The following is a 19,073-nucleotide window of genomic DNA, read 5'->3' as shown; positions in this document are numbered from 1 at the left end:
TGGCCCCAATGTGGCACAGCACCATCCTGTCCGCACAAGATATGGAGAGTCTTCCAACACTACCACCAACAGCACTCACAACTATTGTAAATAGTTATGTCTAGTCAACCAACGAGATAGAGCAAAATGTCCAATCAGGCTATCTATCCAAGCATTTACCAAAAGAATGTTCCTGATGAGCACATTCACGAAAGTAATGAGACTTTTCACATGCCAACTGGTAACAGTTTTAGATGCTAAATACTCCGTGTCTAACAAAAATAGCTTCATCTGCAGACACTATCAATTCACACTGTTTAAGCTCTGGCACTCACTTGGAACAATCTTATATTTTCAAAATGTGGATCTTTTATTTACCTTAGATATGCAAGCTGTTTTTATCTGCATGATTCCAGGTGAACGAATGAGAGACACACAATTCACAAGATAGTGTGCTGATGTTGGTGGAAGACATTGTTTTGAAACCATGAGTTATCCCTTCATCAGATACTGGGATTGTCTGTTAATTCCCTTCTTATGTTGGTCTATACAAGTGTAAACAAGGAAATTTCTCCCAAACACTGCTTAGGAACTAGAACGTGTTAACTGCTGGTACCCATGGTTTTGAGAAATGTTGAGCTCACTATCTTCTTGCACTCCCAGAATTTCATCATTGTACTCTGCAAGTGATGTGTTAGACTGTTAGACAACAGTTTGTGAAATTGTTCACAGTACATGACAAAATCTAGTACACATGCAGTTAAGTGTTGCCAAGCAGAACAACTACAGCACAGCATAACAGCAGCTCAGTAAGGTAGAACACTGCCAGACCCATATGGGCCAGTTGGTTTACCACACAGTAGTAGCAGATTTTTGTCATTTTATAGCTGTGGTTCAATAACAGCAAATTTCCAACCAATGGTTAATGTACAAATTGAGCTCAGTTTGACATACTTACTCAGTTACGCCAAAGTTTTTTTTTTTTTTTTTTTCCCACACACACAATTTGTATGAATCTCAATCAGAAACCTGTCACTCACCTTTCCACCTGGTAACTGACAGATGCCAAGGTATTTCTTATGTCCTCCACTCTCTTCTATATTCATAAGGTCATCTGTAACCAGTCCTGCACAGAGAAATGTAAACATATTGTAACACAGGGACAGACATGGTTTCATAAGTAATTTAGATTGACCTATCTAAAACAAGGAGGTGATAGATGTTGAAAATTATTAACACATGAAAATGGATTCTGCTGTATATCATGCAAAAGCAAAGTGCAGGAGTGTGTCACAAGATAGTACATAAATAAATACAATGAAATAATAAGCAACCAGTTGCATAAAAGAAAGTTAATTTCTTTACTGGTTTCAGGCATTTAGGGCCCTTCTTCAGAAGGTTGTACCTGTCACATTATTTGCGAGTGCCAATAATAAAGTGCATACAGCAAAATCCCATGGTCATGTAATTCACAGTACCTACATGCTAGTTTTGTGCAGATACTGTGAATTACATGACCATGGTATTTTGCAGTATGCACTTTATTACTGACACTCACAAATAGTGTGATAGATATAACCTTTTGAAGAAGGGCACTAAGTGCTCGAAACCAGTAAAGAAATTAAATTTCTTTTATGCAACTGGTTGCTTATTATTTCATTATATATGACTACAATTGCTGAAGATGGATTAAATACTAGATAAATAAATAAATAAATACACAAAATAATAGCATTATCAATTTGGTAAACCAATATTATGCAATGCCTGATGCTAAATTCTAAATTGTTTATCCTGAAAAATTTGGTGTTCATTTCTTAAATGCTTTTAAAAAATTGCACACTGAGTGCACACTTAGGTGTCAATGGTCAACTTTATTTCTTATTTTATACAGTCTACTACTACACAATTCATTGTTTAATTTTTTGTATGTCGCCAAAGAAAACATGTCAAGCATTATCTCATACCAGTATGAATGTTTCTCCTTCTCTATAATATTTTTGACATTGTTGTTGTTGTGGTCTTCAGTCCTGAGACCGGTTTTATGCAGCTCTCCATGCTACTCTATCCTGTGCAAGCTTCTTCATCTCCCAGAACTTACTGCAACCTACGTCTTTCTGAATCTGCTTAGTGTATTCATCTCTTGGTCTCCCTCTATGATTTTTACACTCCAATGCTAATTTTGTGATCCCTTGACGCCTCAGAACATGTCCTACCAACCGGTCCCTTCTTCTTGTCAAGTTGTGCCACAAACTCATCTTCTCCCCAATTCTATTCAATACCTCCTCATTAGTTATGTGATCTACCCATCTAATCTTCAGCATTCTTCTGTAGCACCACATTTCAAAAGCTTCTATTCTCTTCTTGTCCAAACTATTTATCGTCCATGTTTCACTTCCATACATGGCTACACTCCATGCAAATACTTTCAGAAATGACTTCCTGACACTTAAATCTATACTCGATGTTAACTAATTTCTCTTCTTCAGAAATGCTTTTCTTGCCATTGCCAGTCTACATTTTATATCCTCTCTTCGTCAACCATCATCAGTTATTTTGCTCCCCAAATAGCAAAACTCCTTTACTACTTTAAGTGCCTCATTTCCTAATCTAATTCCCTCAGCATCACCCGACTTAATTCGACTACATTCCATTACCCTCGTTCTGCTTTTGTTGATGTTCATCTTATATCCTCCTTTCAAGACAATGTCCATTCCGTTCAAATGCTCTTCCAAGTCCTTTGCTGTCTCTAACAGAATTACAATGTCATCGGCGAACCTCAAAGTTTTTATTTCTTCTCCATGGATTTTAATACCTACTCCAAATTTTTCTTTTGTTTCCTTTACTGCTTGCCCAATATACAGATTGAATAACATCGGGGAGAGGCTTCAACCCTGTCTCACTCCCTTCCCAACCGCTGCTTCCCTTTCATGTCCCTCGACTCTTATAACTGCCATCTGGCTTCTGTACAAATTGTAAATAGCCTTTCGCTCCCTGTATTTTACCCTTGCCACCTTTAGAATTTGAAAGAGAGTATTCCAGTCAACATTGTCAAAAGCTTTCTCCAAGTCTATGAATGCTAGAAACGTAGGTTTGCCTTTCCTTAAACTTTCTTCTAAGGTGAGTCCTAAGGTCAGTATTGCCTCACATGTTCCAACATTTCTACGGAATCCAAACTGATCTTCCCCAAGGTTGGCTTCTACTAGTTTTTCCATTCGTCTGTAAAGAATTCGTGTTAGTATTTTGCAGCTGTGGCTTATTGACTGATTGTGCAGTAATTTTCACATCTGTCAACACCTGTTTTCTTTGGCAGTGGAAGTATTATATTCTTCTTGAAGTCTGAGGGTATTTTGCTTGTCTCATACATCTTGCTCACCAGATGGTAGAGTTTTGTCAGGACTGGCTCTCCCAAGGCTTTCAGTAGTTCTACTGGAATGTTGTCTAATCCCGGGGCATTGTTTCGACTCAGGTCTTTCAGTGCTCTGTCAAACTCTTCACGCAGTATTGTATCTCCCATTTCGCCTTCATTTACATTCTCTTCCATTTCCAGAATATTGTCCTCAAGTACGTCACCCTTGTATAGACCCTCTATATACTCTTTCCACCTTTCTGCTTTCCCTTCTTTGCTTAGAACTGGGTTTCCATCTGAGCTCTTGATATTCATACAAGTGGTTCTCTTTTCTCCAAAGGTCTCTTTAATTTTCCTGTAGGCAGTATCTATCTTACCCCTAGTGAGATAAGCCTCTACATCCTTACATTTGTCCTCTAGCCATCCTTGCTTAGCCATTTTGCACTTCCTGTCGATCTCATTTTTTAGACGTTTGTATTCATTTTTGCCTGCTTCATTTACTTCATTTTTATATTTTCTACTTTCATCAATTAAATTCAACATTTCTCATAATTTCTTCAATAATTAGCAAAATGGCTAAGCAGGGATGGATAGAGAATAAATGTAAGGATGTAGAGGCTTATCTCACTAGGGGTAAGATAGATACTGCCTACAGGAAAATTAAAGAGACCTTTGGAGATAAGAGAACCACTTGTATGAATATCAAGAGCTCAGATGGAAACCCAGTTCTAAGCAAAGAAGGGAAAGCAGGAAGGTGGAAGGGGTATATAGAGGGTCTATACAAGGTCCATGTACTTGAGGACAATATTCTGGAAATGGAAGAGGATGTAGATGAAGATGAAATGGGAGATACGATACTGCGTGAAGAGTTTGACAGAGCACTGAAAGACCTGAGTCGAAACAATGCCCCGGGATTAGACAACATTCTAGTAGAACTACTGAAAGCCTTGGGAGAGCCAGTCCTGACAAAACTCTACCATCTGGTGACCAAGATGTATGAGACAGGCAAAATACCCTCAGACTTCGAAAAGAATATAATAATTCCAATTCCAAAGAAAGCAGGTGTTGACAGATGTGAAAATTACCAAACTATCAGTTTAATAAGTCATGGCTGCAAAATACTAACACAAATTCTTTACAGACGAATGGAAAAACTAGTAGAAGCCGAACTTGGGGAAGATCATTTTGGATTCCGTAGAAACATTGGAACACATGAGGCAATACTGACCCTACGGCTTATCTTAGAAGCTAGATTAAGGAAAGGCAAACCTACGTTTCTAGCATTTGTAGTCTTAGAGAAAGCTTTTGACAATGTTGACTGGAATACTCTCTTTCAAATTCTGAAGGTGGCAGGGGTAAAATACAGGGAGCGAAAGGCTATTTACAATTTGTATGGAAACCAAATGGCAGTTATAAGAGTTGAGGGGCGTGAAAAATGGTTCAAATGGCTCTGAGCACTATGGGACTCAACTGCTGTGGTCATAAGTCCCATAGAACTTAGAACTACTTAAACCAAACTAACCTAAGAACATCACACACATCCATGCCCGAGGCAGGATTCGAACCTGCGACCGTAGCGCTCGTGCGGTTCCAGACTGTAGCGCCTTTAACCGCTCGACCACTCCGGCCGGCGAGGGGCGTGAAAGGGAGGCAGTGGTTGGGAAGGGAGTGAGACAGGGTTGTAGCCTCTCCCCAATGTTATTCAATCTGTATATTGAGCAAGCAGTGAAGGAAAGAAAAGAAAAATTTGGAGTAGGTATTAAAATCCATGGAGAAGAAATAAAAACTTTGAGGTTCGCCGATTACATTGTAATTCTGTCAGAGACAGCAAAGGACTTGGAAGAGCTGTTGAATGGAATGGATAGTGTCTTGAAGGGAGGATATAAGTTGAGCATCAACAAAAGCAAAACGAGGATAATGGAATGTAGTCAAATTAAGTCGGGTGATGCCGAGGGAATTAGATTAGGAAATGAGACACTTAAAGTAGTAAAGGAGTTTTGCTATTTGGGGAGCAAAATAACTGATGATGGTCGAAGTAGAGAGGATATAAAATATAGACTGGCAATGGGAAGGAGAGCGTTTCTGAAGAAGAGAAATTTGTTAACATCGAGTATAGATTTAAGTGTCAGGAAGTCATTTCTGAAAGTATTTGTATGGAGTGTAGCCATGTATGGAAGTGAGACATGGACGGTAAATAGTTTGGACAAGAAGAGAATAGAAGCTTTTGAAATGTGGTGCTACAGTAGAATGCTGAAGATTAGATGGGTAGATCACATAACTAATGAGGAGGTGTTGAATAGGATTGGGGAGAAGAGAAGTTTGTGGCACAACTTGACTAGAAGAAGGGATTGGTTGGTAGGACATGTTCTGGGGCATCAAGGGGTCACCAATTTAGTATTGGAGCGCAGCGTGTAGGGTAAAAATCATAGTGGGAGACCAAGAGATGAATACACTAAGAAGATTCAGAAGGATGTAGGTTGCAGTAGGTACCGGAAGATGAAGAAGCTTGCGCAGGATAGAGTAGCATGGAGAGCTGCATCAAACCAGTCTCAGGACTGAAGACAACAACAACAACAACAACAACAACATTTCTTCTGTTACCCAAGGATTTCTACTAGCCCTCGTCTTTTTACCTACTTGATCCTCTGCTGCCTTCACTACTTCATCCCTCAGAGCTACCCATTCTTCTACTGTATTTCTTTCCCCCATTCTTGTCAATTGTTCCCTTATGCTCTCCCTGAAACTCTGTACAACCTCTAGTTTAGTCAGTTTATCCAGGTTCCATTTCCTTAAATTCCCACCTTTTTGCAGTTTCTTCAGTTTTAATCTACAGTTCATAACCAATAGATTGTGGTCAGAGTCCATATCTGCCCCTGTAAATGTCTTACAATTTAAAACCTGGATCCTAAATCTCTGTCTTACCATTATAAAATCTATCTGAAACCTGTCAGTATCTCCAGGCTTCTTCCATGTATACAATCTTCTTTTATGATTCTTGAACCAAGTGCTAGCTATGATTAGGTTGTGCTCTGTGCAAAATTCTACCAGACGGCATCCTCTTTCATTTCTTTCCCCCAATTCATATTCACCTGCTATGTTTCCTCTTCTCCCTTTTCCTACTCTCGAATTCCAGTCACCCATGACTATTAAATTTTTGTCTCCCTTCACTACCTGAATATTTTCTTTTATCTCGTCGTACGTTTCATCAATTTCTTCATCATCTGCAGAGCTAGTTGGCATATAAACTTGTACTATTGTAGTAGGTGTGGGCTTCGTGTCTATCTTGGCCACAATAATGCGTTCACTATGCTGTTTATAGTAGCTTACCCGCACTCCTATTTTTTTTATTCTTTATTAAACCTACTCCTGCATTACCCCTATTTGATTTTGTATTTATAACCCTGTATTCACCTGACCAAAAGTCTTGTTCCTCCTGCCACCGAACTTCACTAATTCCCACTATATCAAACTTTAACCTATCCATTTCGCCTTTTAAGTTTTCTAACCTACCTGCCCAACTAAGTGATGTGACATTCCATACTCCGATCCGCAGAATGCCAGTTTTCTTTCTCCTGATAACGACGTCCTCTTGGGTAGTCCCCGCCCGGAGATCCGAATCGGGAACTATTTTACCTTCGGAATATTTTACCCAAGAGGACGCCATCATCATTTAACCATACCATCATATTTTTGACATGGAAGTTGCAAAATAATGTTTGAGAAAATTACACCAAGAGAAATGCACATTACTGAACATTACTTATATGAAATATTAAGAACAGAGAACATAAGGTATTATTTGGATTACAGAACAGACAGAGATTTCCAATGGAGAAATCAGTCCAGTCATTAACTGCTCCAGTGAGGGTCTGTAAACATAATTGAATAAAATAACAAAAGGCCTGAATATATTCCTGCACAATTTATCTCTGCACATTTGTAAGAGGGTCCAGAAACTGCAAACAGTTACCTCAGGCTCTAAGATATCCCCAATGTGGCAGCTAACACTCACAACATCAACATGTTGTAGTTTGATTGCATCTCGTACTTGATCCGCAATGACAACAGTTGGGATACAAGCATGATGCTGCTCAACAGAGCAGGCTGTAAGGTCTGAGTCATTGCGTGGCCATAGTTTTAGGACAGAGTGATGTTGGACCTGTTTGAAAGCATCAAGCCTTGCTACTCAGCACATGAGTGATGGCATTTATCTGTGTAATAGGGGTTTCTCTACAATGCATTTAGCCAGTGCCATGCCACACAATGCACAGTATTGAACTGCTGAAGGTCCACAACAGCTGCAGTGGTCCAGCATAGAGCCAATATTCTGGATGAAGCTGTACAGTTCATTACACCTGTGTGGACATGGTAATGGTCACTCTAGTTGTGCCCACACTGTGTAGACTAGAATCCAGCAGATCAATCTTCTAGTGGTGACTGCCATTACATTTTCACTACACCTTACTGGTTTCCCATGACTGAATGAGGCATAACACTATTTTTTCCACAGCTGGGCACACACACCTCTGCAATGTTGGTCACTTACACCTTGCACTTGGTTCAAAACATTCTGGTAGCCTGGATCTATTTTGGTGTTTTTGGGTCTTGCAGTTTTCACAACTGGTAGTGCATAATGGACAATGAATACATCAGTGTGCTAGTTACAGTGTGTATTTACTACAAAGAATAAACTTTTAATCATTATGCATGAAATATAAAATATCATCTTCAGAAAATTGACTTGGTGAATGAGCATACAAAAGTAATGAAGTATACATAACAGCAAATAACTACAAAAATGAAATACTATAATATTTTAGAAAAAAAAGCTGACATGAAAATCATATGTTTATAATCATCTGAGAACGAAAAAAAAAAAAAAAAAAAAGGTTGTTTGGAGAGTGACACTGTTGTCTGGGCAAAGACAGAAGTATTACACTTGACAAAAAAACTTTAAATTTTTGTTTGTGACTGGTTTCTTTCACATGATTTGTTTTCATGGTAAACGATTTTTTATAGACTTGTTTTGTTCAATATTTAACCAAAAAGTGGAAAGTCTGTTTCAGAGAGAAAATTACACAAAAAAATCACCATACATCAGGTGAGGTGTAAACTTGGGAAAAAATCTCAGAAGAAAATCCCATAAAATCATGAAAACTCATGTCCTGAGCACAAAAAGAAATGAGGAAAATTGTGTCAAACGGAACAAGTCACATATCAAAAACCAAGTTGCAATAATCAATTTATGGAGCAGCCTTTTAAATAGTTCACGGTTAGTCACAACCATTTTACACCACAATTTTGTACAAAATTTAATTTACTGCAGAAAGTAAAACCCTTGCGCTACAGATGAACATATTTGCATTTTGTTCAATCCCGCGTCCGACCATCCTGTTTTAGGTTTTCCATGTTTTCCCTAAATCGCTCCAGGCAAATGCCAGGATGGTTCCTTTGAAAGGGCATGGCCGACTTCCTTCCCCATCCTTCCCTAATCCGATGAGACCAATGACCTCGCTGTTTGGTCTCTTCCCACAAACAACCCAACCCAACCCATTTGCATTTCACCACATGAAGGGATTATGTATAAAACACACTGTGGTTCAACACACCTGCCTCTCTAACTAAAATATTGATAATTTCCATCCTACTTTTGTTTAGCATTTACAAACTCTCAAGAGCACACATGCACATGAAAAATCAAGTTCCTGACCACAAAAGCACAACAGAACCATTATACTATTAATATGTTTCATCCTACAGCAAAAGGAACCACATGATTTGGACATACTGGTAAATCTTTATTTGTGGGTTTAACCTGCAAACTGAATTTACAATAGATTATGAATAAGAAATGCATTAAAGTAGCAAATTATTTTATTTGCACACATTACAGATATTTTTGATATTAAAAAAAATCATTCTGTGTATCACTGTATGTCTTTGTGGACGGTATTTCTTGTGTGTACGAGTACTCCATGCTTCTCAGTACTTTGTTTTTCCTTATGTTTGAAAAAAAAAAATGTCTTGTAAAGTCTAAGTGTAAGACAAGTCACTTTTTGTGTTTGAGATGACCATTCAGCTAATGAGCCTTGTGGTGGAATGATTACTACCAAACATTCACTGTAACCAATCATGAAATTCATTCTTCACAACTGTGTTTCTCATGTAGAATATGTGCAGAGAAGCACTCAGCGGCCAATAGATGATGAGAAAGCTTCTCATAATATGAGTATTTCTCAATTAGCTTCAACTTTGCACCTGGGGATAAATTATATCCAGCTTCCAATATTCTGGTTATAATCGAAGGAAACAAATGGCTTATGCATCATGTGACTCAAATAATAAAGGAAAACTATATTGTCCTGTTTTTACAAGATAAAAGAAGTAGTCCATCTTGAATTTAATTCCCAACCAGTCATAGTTAACTGACATTTGAATGATAAACAAATAAGGTGAGGTACTACAGAAAAACTGGCCTACATTCTGGCAACCAAAGGCTTAGATTCTCCACCACGAAAACTCTCCTGCTATCCTAGCAATGGGTTCTGATAGTTTCTGGCCAAAAACAAAAGCCAGATAGCTTTGCACTCACAGCACTTACTAAATCTACCCCACCCTCCCTCCCTTGGTTTCCTAAAATGACAAAGGAATTATTTCCAGAACATTGGAGGCACTGGCACTGTGCAGTGGACCTTTGGAAGGATTTTAGAAACAATGTGCATCAGGAAATGAAGCAGCGTGACAAGTGAGTTACAATTACACATTATGGTCAGTGTCAGAGGGTATAAAGAAGAAAATCCAAGCAGCCCCAATATGAGCCTTAGTTTTTCAGATGCTAGTGGAATGCATATGACAACCTTTCTATACTTTATTTATTCATTTTCTTTGGGTGGGGGGGAGTAGGGTCACATATCTTCTGTGTCGTTTACATTTTAAAACAGATGACCAACTGCTCCTCTTCTTTCTACAATTTCTGTAGTAAGTCCCCCCCCCCCCCCCCCCAGATGTTAAATCAAGCACACAATCATAAAAACTTTGTATTGACATTGTCCTGTGTGCCTTTGTTGTTCATAAACAAGGACTGGTTACCGTAAACCATTATTAATTACAACTGACAAGAGCTGTTTACACCAAGACTGACATCAGTACACTAACTAAATAGTCACATAGTTCTCTTACCGGTTGCTGAGCAATTCTCAGTTCTCTAGTGTTTTTAACATTTCAGGCCAGGTCCACTGCAGGAGTCAAAATATGTAGTACACACTGATTGCAAACATTCCTTCTCAGATACCTCTGAAGCTTAGTTTCTAATTCTCTGCTCAACCTAACAACAGCACTCAAGGATGATATAAAAAGTCATCAATTGCTTCTCGGGTTTTATTTGATTACACATTACTTTACTCTACTATAACTCAATTTTTGGTCCACTTTGAAACAAGCTCAATCAGTTGTTCTTATTAACTGTTGAAGCTCATCTGCACTAGAGGCAAAAAAATAGTGTCATCACCAACTAATGGTGGATCAGATATCTTCCATATACAAGTATTTGTTAATCTCTTTCGTAGAATACAGATCTGGAAAAATCCATCTGATCTGCTAAGAATAATTGTTGTGATGTGGAATCTCACTGTCTGACATATCTTTCAATTGTGAATCATCCACTATCCCACTGAAGACTAACAGAAGCTGTGACACAGATATATACTTTTTTCAGCCCACTAACACAGGCCAAATCAGTATTATGTTTCTCAAGGGATGAGAGTACAGACTTTGTTGAAACTGAGTCAAAAGTCTTCTCAAAATATATAGATCCCAGAAAAAGATGTAGCTCATACTCACTGCTCCATTTTATAATTTCAGTCATGATTTGCAAATTGTCACTATGCCATATTGATTTTTAAAGCTTGATTCCTGCTTTGGTTTGATAAAATCCAAAGTCTTTTCTATGCAATTTGTAAAAACTTTAGGGAATATCTTTTAAACTATGGGTAGGTTAGATCTGTTGTTGATTTGGTCTTGTCTGACTGTCTTCTTTCTTGTGAAGATGAATAGTTGTAGCACTTTACCAGTTTTAGAGAAACTGGCTACTTTCATAGACACCAAGTACATAATGAATAGGAAAATAGGAACGCGGGTAAGCTACTACAAACAGCTTAGTGAACGCATTATTGTGGCCAAGATAGATACGAAGCCCACACCTACTACAGTAGTACAAGTTTATATGCCAACTAGCTCTGCAGATGACGAAGAAATTGAAGAAATGTATGATGAAATAAAAGAAATTATTCAGATAGTGAAGGGAGACGAAAATTTGATTGTCATGGGTGACTGGAATTCGAGTGTAGGAAAAGGGAGAGAAGGAAATGTAGTAGGTGAATATGGATTGGGGCTAAGAAATGAAAGAAGAAGCCGCCTGGTAGAATTTTGCACAGAGCACAACTTAATCATAGCTAACACTTGGTTTAAGAATCATAATAGAAGGTTGTATACATGGAAGAACCCTGGAGATACTAAAAGGTATCAGATAGATTATATAATGGTAAGACAGAGATTTAGGAACCAGGTTTTAAATTGAAAGACATTTCCAGGGGCAGATGCGGACTCTGACCACAATCTATTGGTTATGACCTGTAGATTAAAACTGAAGAAACTGCAAAAAGGTGGGAATTTAAGGAGATGGGACCTGGATAAACTGAAAGAACCAGAGGTTGTACAGAGTTTCAGGGAGAGCATAAGGGAACAATTGACAGGAATGGGGGAAAGAAATACAGTAGAAGAAGAATGGGTAGCTTTGAGGGATGAAGTAGTGAAGGCAGCAGAGGATCAAGTAGGTAAAATGACGAGGGCTAGTAGAAATCCTTGGGTAACAGAAGAAATGTTGAATTTAATTGATGAAAGGAGAAAATATAAAAATGCAGTAAATGAAGCAGGCAAAAAGGGATACAAACATCTCAAAAATGAGATCGACTGGAAGTGCAAAATGGCTAAGCAGGGATGGCTAGAGGACAAATGTAAGGATGTAGAGGCTTATCTCACTAGGGGTAAGATAGATACTGCCTACAGGAAAATTAAAGAGACCTTTGGAGATAAGAGAACCACTTGTATGAACATCAAGAGCTCAGATGGAAACCCAGTTCTAAGCAAAGAAGGGAAAGCAGAAAGGTGGAAAGAGTATATAGAGGGTCTATACAAGGGCAATGTACTTGAGGACAATATTATGGAAATGGAAGAGGATGTAGATGAAGATGAAATGGGAGATACGATAATGCGTGAAGAGTTTGACAGAGCACTGAAAGACCTGAGTCGAAACAAGGCCCCCGGAGTAGACAACATTCCATTGGAACTACTGACGGCCTTGGGAGAGCCAGTCCTGACAAAACTCTACCATCTGGTGAGCAAGATGTATGAAACAGGCGAAATACCCTCAGACTTCAAGAAGAATATAATAATTCCAATCCCAAAGAAAGCAGGTGTTGACAGATGTGAGAATTACCGAACAATCAGTTTAATAAGCCACAGCTGCAAAATACTAACACGAATTCTTTACAGACGAATGGAAAAACTAGTAGAAGCCTTCCTTGGGGAAGATCAGTTTGGATTCCGTAGAAATACTGGAACACGTGAGGCAATACTGACCTTACGACTTATCTTAGAAGAAAGATTAAGGAAAGGCAAACCTACGTTTCTAGCATTTGTAGACTTAGAGAAAGCTTTTGACAATGTTGACTGGAATACTCTCTTTCAAATTCTAAAGGTGGCAGGGGTAAAATACAGGGAGCGAAAGGCTATTTACAATTTGTACAGAAACCAGATGGCAGTTATAAGAGTCGAGGGACATGAAAGGGAAGCAGTGGTTGGGAAGGGAGTGAGACAGGGTTGTAGCCTCTCCCCGATGTTATTCAATCTGTATATTGAGCAAGCAGTAAAGGAAACAAAAGAAAAATTCGGAGTAGGTATTAAAATCCATGGAGAAGAAATAAAAACTTTGAGGTTCGCCGATGACATTGTAATTCTGTCAGAGACAGCAAAGGACTTGGAAGAGCAGTTGAACGGAATGGATGGCGTCTTGAAGGGAGGATATAAGATGAACATCAACAAAGGCAAAACGAGTATAATGGAATGTAGTCGAATTAAGTTGGGTGATGCTGAGGGTATTAGATTAGGAAATGAGACACTTAAAGTAGTAAAGGAGTTTTGCTATTTGGGGAGCAAAATAACTGATGATGGTTGAAGTAGAGAGGATATAAAATGTAGACTGGCAATGGCAAGGAAAGCGTTTCTGAAGAAGAGAAATTTGTTAACATCGAGTATAGATTTAAGTGTGAGGAAGTCATTTCTGAAAGTATTTGTATGGAGTGTAGCCATGTATGGAAGTGAGACATGGACGGTAAATAGTTTGGACAAGAAGAGAATAGAAGCTTTTGAAATGTGGTGCTACAGAAGAATGCTGAAGATTAGATGGGTAGATCACATAACTAATGAGGAGGTACTGAATAGGATTGGGGAGAAGAGGAGTTTGTGGCACAACTTGACCAGAAGAAGGGATCGGTTGGTAGGACATGTTCTGAGGCATCAAGGGATCACCAATTTAGTATTGGAGGGCAGCGTGGAGGGTAAAAATCGTAGGGGGAGACCAAGAGATGAATACACTAAGCAGATTCAGAAGGATGTAGGTTGCAGTAGGTACTGGGAGATGAAGAAACTTGCACAGGATAGAATAGCATGGAGAGCTGCATCAAACCAGTCTCAGGACTGAAGACCACAACAACAACAACAAGTACATAATTTACTTTTCCAATCATGTATTACTTTCATTTCCTGCTAATTTGAAAGTGAAGCAATTTTATAAGTGTTCCATGAAATATAACCATTGTAACTGAGTAATTCTCAGTAGCTATGTATGCCCTTCGTATTTATCAGTAGTCTGAGTTGTGGTTAAGACCCTGCTTCTACGAGCATTTATTGACCATTACGTGAATGGAAGGACTTACCACATGCTCTGAGCCTCTTCAATAATTCCACTAAAAAATTGTTTGAGATCACTTCCACAAGCAGGAGAACATCTATGTCACCACATGTTGGCTTTCCGCGACGGTAAGAACCACAGAGTATGACGGAGATGTCTGTCTCAATTGCTAAGGCATTCTCCTTTACCTACAAATTAATTAATCCTTTTATTAATATATCACTACCTACTAAAAACTACAAGTCTTTTTACACACAACTAGAAATTACAGAGAGGAATATAAACAATGATGCAAGAAGAAATAGCCAATGATCATCTATAGGTAGTACTACAGTAAATTCCTCTTTGACATTTTTTTGTCTATATGTGAAGGCTAAAATCAGGATCTACTGTACTGATATTGACACAGTTTTCACTAATAGACATACTGATTCACATGGAAAGTTCATGTACAAGTGTAAGTCAATAAATAAGTTGCAAAAAAGGATAGAAACAATAATAATCAAAATAACTTTCTTACATATATATCACTTTTCTACATATTCAGCCCATACAGTCACACACTTTTCCCATCTTCCTACAAGTACTTAATAGCTGACGGCAAAGAAATCTTTTGGTTGGTGCCATAGCCCACATGTAACTCCTTCGGTTTTGGCATCATCACTTTCAAAATGTTGGCCATCCAAATGAAATTTTAGGGGCTCAAACAGATGAAAGTCACTGGGGGCTACGCTGGGACTGTAGAGAGGATTTTTCAAGTGTTTTCCCTGAAGTTTTCATAACAGCTCCTGTGTTTGTCTTGCTGTTTGAGGGTGGTCATTATCATCTCGAAGGATCACTATATTTTGTCAAGAGGCCAGAAGTTTGCATTGAATGGCCTGTTGAAGTTCCTGCTGAGCAGTGCAATATGACGTGGCATTAACTGTCTCACTGTGATGCTGGATTTCATCAGTGAGACCCTTGGCAAGTGCCAAAACATGATGAGCATAAACTTGCAGACTGATGGAATGGTCTTGGACTTTTTTGTTGTTGGGCACTGTAATGTTTCCATTCCATGGACAATCATTTGGTTGTCCTCCATCTCAACTTGTGCCATTCAGTCCTCTCTTTCCTCCGAGTACAGAACGAAATGCTGCAAAGGCAGGTACTATGTTCATTTTGTTTTCCTTAGTCAACATGTATGCATCCAGTGAGCACAAACTTTATGAGACTTCAGCAGCTCATGTATGATAATGTAAAAGGTTCCATGTGAGCAGTCTACAGCACACACTAACTCATCGATTATCAAAATTTGGTTATTACAAATGATCTGTTGCACACACTACACTGTGGTTTCAATTGCTACTGCCACAGGATGACTAGGACATTCCTGATCTCTGACGCTTTGCCCTCCCTTAAGTTTTGGACCCATTCGAACACAGCTTTCTATGATGAACAGCTGTTGCCACATATGGGACACATTTCGCGATACACTTATCCTATAGTACGTCATTTGGTTCACAAAAATTGCACGATCACCTTCTGTTCTACAGTGTATATTCCTGCAGCATACCAGCTGTCTCACAATGGCTGCCATGTGATGCCCCACAGTCTCTATGACAAGAACACATCTGCTGCCGAATGTGTATCTATAATTTAAAAATGATATGGTAAACTGATTTTGGAGCATTCTATTGACTTATCCTCATATCTAATTTATTATGCCAGACAAGTTGTCTGGCTGCAGATACTTACTGCTAGCCCTGCGAAACCAGGGCAGATCACTAGTACACCTAACAAGAGAAGGAAAACAATATCTCACTTTACAAACATTTTTTCCCCTTCTGTGCAAATAAATACAGTCATGCACACACAACTATACTATGCCTGCTGCTGTGGCCCACTTTTGGTTAGGGCTCTATTGGAGGAAACAGAAAAAGTGAACAAGTGTAAGGGGAGCAGGGACCAAGGATAAAGCTATGTTGGGGAAAAGGGAGGAGATGAGTGGGGGGGGGGGGGGGAGGGAATTGGAAGGGAGGGCAGGTGGATTCAAAAGAATGAAGGGTGACTTATTCCTTTGAGGGAGGAGGAGTGTTTGCAAGGTAAGGGAGAGACAAGTGAAAACATTTTAAAGTGATGGCAATAAGGGACCATACAAAGAGAGACCAAAAGACTGCTGAGAAAACTGTATATGCGGAGTCTGTGCCTTTAACAAAGAATGTCAATTCATACCTTAAGTACCTACACTCCTGTCTGCACTGTTCTCTCAGAAGTTTCCGCCCCTCCCTCTCAGGACTCTGTACTGCCGCCTGCCCCTTAAGATTCACCCCCTGTAGCACAGTGTGACCCTACCTGCGAACACTCTTTGTTGGCATATTTCTATCCCCTCTTATGGTGTTACACACTCCTTTTTGAGAAGCTGTACTTATGTAATGGCCCTGGTACAGCATGATAATGCTTGGAGCCACGAAGAACACAATGTCTGTGTTTGATCTTCACTCAGTTGTATAACATTGAATAACATTATGGAGTTGTCTTAAGTGCATAATCCATGATATACCTGTGCTGATTTAATTAAAGCCAATTAATTAATCAGTTTCTCCTGTTCTCAATGTGGATAGAAAAGACCATATTAAAATAATAATAGATAATTTATCCACAGATATTCTATTGTGGTTTTTGTCATTTCCTAGCTCTACATCTACTTCCATATTTTGCAAACCACCATGAAGTGCATGGCAGAGCGTTCGTCACATTGTACCAGTTACTAGGGTTTCTTCACATTCCGTTCCATATGGAATGTGGAAAGAATGACTGAGTGCATCTGTGCCTACTGTAATTATTCTAATCTTGTCCTCATGATCATTATGTGAGTGATACACTGGGGACTGCAGTACATCCTAGAGTCATCATTTAAAGCTGGTTCTTGAAAATTTATTAGTAGACTTTCTTGGGATAGTTTATGTCTTACTTCAAGAGTCTGTCTGGTCAATTTCTTCAGTATAAATGTAACACTCTCCCACGGGTCAAATAAAACTTTGACCGGTCATGCTGCCCTTCTATGTATATGTTCAGTATCCTCAGTTAGTCCTATTTCACATGAGTCCCACACACTTAAGCAATATTCTAGAATGGATTGCATGAGTGATTTGTAAGTAATCTCCTTTGTAGACTCATTGCACTTCCCCAGCATTCTGGTAATAAACCCAAGTCTACCACTTGTTTTGCCCATAATTGAGCATATATGATCCTTCCATTTCATATCCCTAGAAAGTGTTACTACAAAGTATTTAAAAGAGTTGGCCACTTCAAGCTGTGACTCATTGATATGGCCCTGGAACTTTGGTCACTACGAATATCTATAAAAATTAATGAAATAATTTTTATAATGGTAATTTGTAACATATTGATGTATCCTTTAAAGCTTTTTCTTTACTTTAATTGACTGTAAATTTCAATTAACTTTATTTGTCCAGGACTGATAGGGAACCATTTTCAATTATACTGTTAAATCAGTTCTTTTTTAAATACTGCTTCATCTCTTTCAGCGCACATTTTGTACCATTTCTGTCAGTGTATTTCAACCTGATTAAAAAATATACCGTCAAATGGGGTGATTTCAGACAGTATGGCTTATTTGCTCTTTGCCACTGCATAGAAACAAAGAGTTACTTATTTTAATGTCCGTGCGCCAGTTATTTTAAGTGCAAGATTGCATTTATCACTTTCCACAACTTTTATTTTGCATCAATTGTTTTACTAGGTGAATAACCTGACGAACAGTCTCAGTGTTAAAAATCCATGCACTATCGTAAAGTGGAAACTTTCTATTGTTGCACCGAGTGGGAAGTTATTGTAACCATAATTGTCGACGACTCAGTAGCTAACAGCATTGAGACAATTTCTGTACAAGTTTGTCGAGTTTCTCATGCAAGGTTATAAAATAACGACAGTTTTTGTAAAACTGTGTACTGTGTGGGGTGGTTTCAGACAATGCCAAGAATGTATAAGAGCAGGAGAGGTGCCACAGTGAAATGTAATTATGACCAGGAACTATTAGATAAAGCTGTTCATGATATTCAGAGTGGTAAATTATCATACAGAAAAGCATGTGATTTGCATGGTGTACCTAAATCAACACTACAAAATGAAGTGCAGGAAGAACATCCGAAAAAATGGGAGGACAGCCAGTGCTAAATAAAGAAGAAGAAGAAATGTTGAAGCAAGGTATCTTGAGGGCTGCACATTGGGGATTTCCTTTCACCAAATTGCATATTAGATATTTAGTTAAAGGCTACCTTGATAAATCTGGCTGAAAAGAGAAGAAATTTCGTAATAATTTGCCAGGAGAAGAACGGGTGCATTTATTCCTCAAACGACAGTCAGAAGATCTTTCTGTTCGCTTAAGTGAAAATATTAAATGAGCTCGTGAAGACTGTTAAGATGTTTTTCTCCAATATCAAGGCAATGCTGGAGAATCTCCCACCTAGTAACATGATCAACTATGATGAAACCAACATGTTGGTTGATCCTGGCAAGCAGCACATAATTACAAAACAAGGGTGTAAGCATGCTGAAAAAGTGATGGACTCATCAAATTCCAGTGTCTCAATCATGATGGCAGCTAGTGCCGATGGTAAACTGTTTCCTCCGTATGTCCTTTACAAATCAGAGCATTTGTGGGACACGTGGCAAGAAGGTGGACCAAAGGGAGCCCATTTCAATAGGAACAAAAGTGGATGGTTTGACCTGCCAGTATTTGAAGACTAGTTCTTTACAATCACTTTGCCCTATTTGAAG

The 19,073-nt window shown here is 38.7% G+C and overlaps 1 protein-coding gene across 2 annotated transcripts in view; it reads right to left on the bottom strand.

Moving 5' to 3' along the window:
* LOC124619411 (DNA polymerase lambda-like) overlaps positions 1-19,073 on the bottom strand; it is a 178,196-nt gene that overhangs the window by 50,574 nt on the left and 108,549 nt on the right. For both annotated transcript variants that reach the window (XM_047145771.1, XM_047145770.1), the window contains exons 5-6: positions 14,320-14,482; positions 1,020-1,105 (exon numbers count right to left, since the gene is read on the bottom strand). In XM_047145771.1, coding sequence (XP_047001727.1) covers positions 1,020-1,105; positions 14,320-14,482 — 249 coding nt within the window. The remainder of the gene's footprint in view (positions 1-1,019; positions 1,106-14,319; positions 14,483-19,073) is intronic.

The sequence above is a fragment of the Schistocerca americana genome, chromosome 6 (assembly GCF_021461395.2).
Source record: "Schistocerca americana isolate TAMUIC-IGC-003095 chromosome 6, iqSchAmer2.1, whole genome shotgun sequence".
NCBI lineage: Eukaryota > Metazoa > Arthropoda > Insecta > Orthoptera > Acrididae > Schistocerca > Schistocerca americana.
This window is presented reverse-complemented; position numbering and strand designations above follow the sequence as displayed.